Source organism: Pseudorca crassidens, chromosome 19 (genome assembly GCF_039906515.1).
Source record: "Pseudorca crassidens isolate mPseCra1 chromosome 19, mPseCra1.hap1, whole genome shotgun sequence".
In the NCBI taxonomy this organism is placed as follows: Eukaryota; Metazoa; Chordata; class Mammalia; order Artiodactyla; family Delphinidae; genus Pseudorca; species Pseudorca crassidens.
In genome coordinates, this window is record NC_090314.1 from 16,210,596 (window position 1) to 16,216,595 (window position 6,000).

The 6,000-nt window shown below is 62.7% G+C and overlaps 1 protein-coding gene across 2 annotated transcripts in view; it reads right to left on the minus strand.

Moving 5' to 3' along the window:
* Positions 1–4,462, minus strand: part of DOC2B (double C2 domain beta) — a 26,574-nt gene extending 22,112 nt beyond the window's left edge. Inside the window, exon 1 of one of the 2 annotated variants that reach the window (XM_067716718.1) lies at positions 4,027–4,456. In XM_067716718.1, the coding sequence (XP_067572819.1) occupies positions 4,027–4,393 (367 nt within the window). In that variant the 5' untranslated portion in view covers positions 4,394–4,456. Of the gene's footprint in view, positions 1–4,026 lie in introns of both variants that reach the window. The other variant, XM_067716717.1, reaches the window with a different exon arrangement.
* Between the last annotated feature and the right edge of the window lie 1,538 nt (positions 4,463–6,000).

The window sequence follows — 6,000 nt, forward strand, 5'->3', positions numbered from 1 at the left end:
TGGGGCTAATTCAGAGAAAATCAAGCTCCAGCCCCATCAGTTCCTCTAAGGCAGCACATCCCTCTGCTCTGCTGACGGAGACTGACAGCATCATTTTGACCTTCGTTTGCACCTGGACCTTCCTCGCCCGTACACCCTTGGGAGTAGGAAACCAGCCCTGGTTTTGTTTTTTTAAGAAAAATGTCAGCCTCTGAAATAGTTTAAAGACAACAACAACAACAACAAAAAAAAACCACGGCAAGAACCACAGAAAATGATCAAGCCTGCGTCGAAAGCATTTCATAGTTGGGGAAACTGAGGCACTGACCAGGCGCTGCAGGTGGTGCAAAGAGGAATGAGCCACACATCATATAGCCCTGCTTCTCGGGAGCTCAGAGGCAGAGGGTTAGGACTTTTAGAAACCTATTCATTTCCCTGCTTTACATTGTTCAAAAATTTTCCACTGCCACCTGGACTCAGTTCAACCTCCTCGGTGTGGCATTCAAGGCCCTCTGTGATATGACCGCTTCGGCCTCACCATCAGAGGCCTTTTCCCCTTGCTCCAGCCACTCGACTCTTCCTCCTTGCACTAAGCCAGGCTGCGTCCCCCCTCCTCCCAGCCTCAGAGCGCCCTCTCTGTGGGGGAACTCTGTGCGAGCCGGTGCTTCCCATCTGGGCTCCTGACTCCCTGTCCTCACTGCTGGGCTACTTGTGTGTCACGGTTTCCATGAACTCCCTGATGGCAGAGATCGTGTCTCAGGCATTCTGGAACCTCCACACTCAGCATAGTGCCCGACACCTAGTTGGTCTTATAAGGTTAAGTGCATAGAAATACGGTCCAGGTAGCATATGACTTGGCTCTAAGGAAAGGGAATCGCAGCCAGTGGGTACGGGGAAATTATTCCCCGAGGGACTTCTGGGCAGGCCTAACAGCGATTCCTCCCCTCCATCCTTGCTCCAGGCCTCTGTGGGGATCAGTCCTGACCTAGCCCAGGCTGAATCATGCAGGTGTAAGCATGGGCAAGAGATGTAATTCTGGCCAACGAGGCAGAAGGACAGATCTCCTGGGGACTTCTGGGAGAGGCTCCCTCACTTTTAAACTGAGACATGGGAGAGGAAACTGATCCTTATCAAATTTAGGATCTTACTGTTACATGTGATGTCTGGACCTGCAGCAGCCACCTTGAAGCATGAGGGAGGTCAGCCTAAGAGGAAAAGGGCATGGCCATGTGGAAAGACAGAACCATCACCACTGATGCTGCTGACGAGCGGCTGCATGAATCTACCCCAGCGCCCCATGACCTCGACACCCCTCACTGTTTAAGGCACTCTGAATTTTTTTCTGTCACCTACAACCCCCAAATATCCTAGTCGTTACAGCTTTGAAGAATGGACTGTTTCCACAGGTGGAGATTGGGTGGGAGGGCATCTCAGGCAGGGGAGCAGCACACGGAGGGTGGGACATAGGACCCATTGGGAGGGCAGCAAGCAGCGGAGTCCAGGTTAGCCAGGCTGCGCTGTGGACCACTGGGAGGGGAAGGGCACTGGGGGGACACTTCCAATTATAACGTTTCTGCATCTTCTCCCCATCAGCGCTCCTCTATTAGATCAATTTGGAGCCTGTCAATTTTGTGCTTATGCCTTGAGGTGATGGGCTTTAAAGAGAAGGAAAAAAAGGCCGAATAAATAAACAGCACTTCACTCTCGGCCTTGGACAACAGAGCAACCGTCCTAATTTCTTTTTGTTAGAACAGACATAATCCAATAATTAGGGCAGCAAATAGCATAACCCTGGCTAAAGCTGTAATGAACCATCTGGCTTGAATCATTTAGGCTTATTGGAGGGATCTGGTTGTCAGAGCTGGGACGGGGCTAAAGCCTGGAGTATCGGGCAGAGAGCGGTTCCACCCCGGAACCTGGTCCCCCCATGGGCAGGAGCCAAGATTTCTGTGCTCCCATGGTGGGATGTTTGTTCGGCCGCTGAGGGGGTCTAAGCCCAGGGTGGCTGCCCCTTGAAGGGAACGAGGGGGCCAAGCTGGCCCTGGTGCCAGCCACACACCGTCCTCCTTGGCTCTTTTCAGCAGACTGCCCTGGTGACATGGGTGTGGCCAGCCCACGGTTCAGGCTGGCGAGGCTGTGTCAGACCTTGTACCGCTGACCTCAAGTGCGTCTGTCTCCTGGAAGGACAGTGAGCTCTCTGGGTCCGGGGCCCCAGCCCTGTTCCCTCTGTGCTGCTAGGAGAGTGTTCTGTGAAGGACTGCTGAGTCGATGGACTGAAGATGGGGCACTTTCGGGTCCCCTCCTTGCCTGTGGGTTCAGGGACAGCCAAAAGAAACCACCAGATTTCTCACCTCTTAGCCGTATGTCATCAGAGGGCCCTGGGTGGCACCAGGAGGGCTTGAAGCCCAGGCAGAAGCCCTGCCCTGCTCGCTTGCTCCCTTGGCATAGCAGGAAAGAGGATGGAAATGGGAACAAGTTCCTCACCCTTCTTCTGGAGCTGGCTGAAGATTCAAGGCATGCAAAGGGGTGACCTGGGTCTCAGTTAGGGCCTGCCCAAAGACACAGCAAGTGAGGGGGTGCACCTTGCCCAGGGTGCCAGGAGCTGGGGGGGGGGGTGAAGATTAAGGGCACAGCCTGGAGGGCAATAAGCTCTCCCGACCGTTTCCCCAGGCTGGCAGGAAAGTGGAGGGACGCCAGACTTCAGCCAGAGGGCTGTGGTCCAGGCCCGAGAAAGTGCAGAGCAGGCAGCTTCCCAGCACAGGCCCGGCTCCGAGCGACCCACTGTCTGACAGGCCTCCTCCCACTTGCACCTCCTGGGCCTCCCTAGGTAGGGTGATGAGAGGTCGGGCCCCACCTCTTCCCGCAGTGGTCACCCCCACTGTCAGCTTCCAGAGGCACATTTTATTCTGGGGGAAACTCCAGACCCCCAGCCTGAGGCCCGTGTGGGCATTCAAGCCAGACGCAGCCACCCTCGCTGCGCTGCGCGGGGGATGGTACCCGGCGAGCCTGGGGGAAGTCGGCGAGCGACCCCTGCCCCGGGAAAGGTCCACCTCCCAGGCAGGGCCGGCGTCTGACTCGGGTTTTCCAGCTCTGAGAGTCACGCGGCTGGGGCTACAGCTGGGCTGGGGGCCTGGCGAGCAGCGCTGCGCCCATCCCCACCCCAATCCCGCGTAAACCCATCCCGCACCGCCCGGCGACCTCTTCGTTCTCGGTTTCCCCTCCAGTCCCGGCGCGGGCACCCTCAGAGCCTAGAAAGGCGCCAGGAGCGCCAGCCGGCCGGGCCTCGGCCCCGGAGGCCCCGGGAGCCCTGGCGCTTGCCTAATCCCTGGGGCTCGGGGCTCAGCCCCGGAGGAGGAGGCGCGGGCTGGGGTGGGGGACCCTTCCCGACCGGGGAAGCGGGTGTAACAGGTGGGCGAAGGTCGGCGGCCCGGTCGAGCGCAGCGGCGGGACCAACGGACGCGGGAGGAGGAATCACCAAGGTTTCTCCAAAGGACAAGCGGCCCCGCGGTCCCCTGGTCCTCGGCCCCCCACGCCAGCCAAGCCGCCGCGCTCTGCGGCCGCCGGCCCCACCAGGGAGGCCGTCCGGCCCGGGCCCCGGGCGCCCTCTGCCTCTCGCCCAGCCCGACCCTCGGCCGAGGGGCCGATCCGCCGCGGGCTCCGGAGAGGGGAGCGACCACGCGGCCAGCAGCAACTGGTGTCTCCCCGGGGCGCAGTTCCGCCCTGCCTGGGAACAAAAGCCGCCGCCCGCGCCGGGGCTCCCGGCGGGAGGGCCGAGAGGGGGCGCGGCGCGGGCTCCGGGGAGCTGGGCCCCGGAAATGGGACACCCCCAGGGGGCCCCCAAACTTCCCACCTCTCCGATCTGCTCGGGGGCGGTGTCGGGGCTGTGTGTGCCGGGCGCGCGGAGAGCGCACAGCGGCCGGGGGCAGCGACACAGCGAGGGGTGTGCCGGGGGAACCGAGACCGCAGGGGATCCGAGGGCGGGCGAGGTCGGGAGCGAGAGCAGCCGCGCAGGGGCGGGGGCGAGAAGCCGGCGGGTGGGAAACTTACTGCAGTCGTCGGACTCGTAGCCGTCGGCGTCCGGCTCGTCCTCGGGCAGCTTGGCAGGCGGTCGCGCCGTGCTGCGGCCGGGGCCGGGGCTGGCGCCGTAGGCTCCAAACAGCTGGTCCACATCCTCGTCGTCGTCGCGGGCGCCGTCGGAGGGGCTGCGGCGGCCCGCGCTGGCCGTGGCCGGGCGCGCGGGGGCGTCCGGGGGTGCAGCGGCGCGGGGCCCGGCGTCCGGCGGCAGGCCCCGCGGGAAGCGGGGGAAGTAGTCGGAGATCTGTTTGATGGGCCGGATGGGGCCGGGGCACACGTCGATGGCCATATGCTCCTGGATGCTGATGGTCGCCTTCTCCCCGCGCCGCCGGAGGGTCATGCAGGCAGCGCGGCCCCGCCCGGGCGCGGCCCGGTCAGACTCGGCGCTGCCCCGGCCCGGGGGCGGCTCAGCAGGCCCGGCTGGGAGCGGCGGGGGCTGCGGGCATCGCCGGCAGCGCCCCCGGACGGCCCTGACGCGGCTGCTGCCTGCTCGGCGGCGGCCGGCGCGAGTGAGTGCCAGGGGCCGGCAGGCAGGGGGCGGGCCCAGTCCGCGTCACCGGCAGCCGCCGAGCAGTGCGAGAGTGCGGGCGGCGAGGGCGGCGCGGCGCGGAGCGAGCTGAGCGGCGCCGCACTCACTCGCACTCACACCGGCGCGCACGCCGGCCCGGGACCCCGCGCGCGCACACCCGGCGGGCAGGGCCACCGGGCGCCTTCCACTCACGCACCGCAGGACCGGCGGGGAGCTGAGCGGGGCCCCGCACCTTCCCGCGCGTGCCCGCACTTTCTGGGCTCCGTTCACACAGGACACATACCGGTGTGCAAGGACACTACCAGCGCACAGAAACGTGTGCAGAACTGGGCGGAAGCTCCCACTGCTCCCACCTGCAGGACACACGTACCTGTACAGAGTTGCCTGAGGCTGCGGTGGCACCGTATATCCCCCAGTACATACACATCCCTAACAGTACACACAAACAGCACTCGTCGAGGTGGTCAGGGGACCCAGGGCACCCCTGTCCCCAGCACACCTAACAGGACATACGAACACACCCAAAAAGTGATCAGGGGACTCAAGGCACCTCCCAACCCCCAATCTGGCAGGACACACGGCCACACTCTAGGAGTGCCGGACAGGGTGCTCACACACGAGCAAGACATCCACAGCTGTACAAGGTCACCACTGGCACAGTCTGTTCACCCTTCCTCTCAGGTCCCATACAAACACACTCTCTGTAACCAGGAGTCAGTCTCTCACTTGGTCCTTGAGTAGGCTGAGTGACCCAGCCCCCGCCCGCCCCCCATGGGGACAGGGTGGGTGAGGACCTTGACCATAAGCCGTGGTCAGGAGAGGATGAGGGCAGGCAGGGCTGGGCATCCCCAGGGAATGATGAGCGAGGCAGAGGTGGAACGGCAGGGTGTGGCCAGCCCACAGGCTCAGGCTTCCCACATGATCGGATAACCAAACAAATGCCCAGCCCTGGCTGCTGTCCGGCTTTCCCAGGAACAATGCTCCGTTGGGAACGGCTGCTGCTTATACAGGTGTGTCCCCAGAAAGCCCTGGGCACAGACAGAATCCTGTTCACTCTCTGGTTCCCACTGAACGTCAGAAATGCTTATCTTCTTGGCTGGGTCCCTTCCAGGAAAACTGAACGCAGGACCCCAAGCCTGTGCCCCTCCACCCACCATAACCCCTGTGGAGGTGTGGAGAGCAGAGAGAAGAGAGAGGAGGCCTCGCCGTCATCACTTCCAGTTGCATCATTCTGGCAGACCATTGGCTCTCCCTGAACCTCAGTTTCCTCAGCTGTGAAGTGGGGCTACTGCCAACCTCACAGCATTGTGGGGAGGCCGCATCTAGCAGAGCATGGCAGGTAAGAGGTGCTCACCAGCGTCGGCCTTCTCTTCACCCTTCCCTTCGGGAGATGAGACTCATTGGTGAGACGTGGTGGA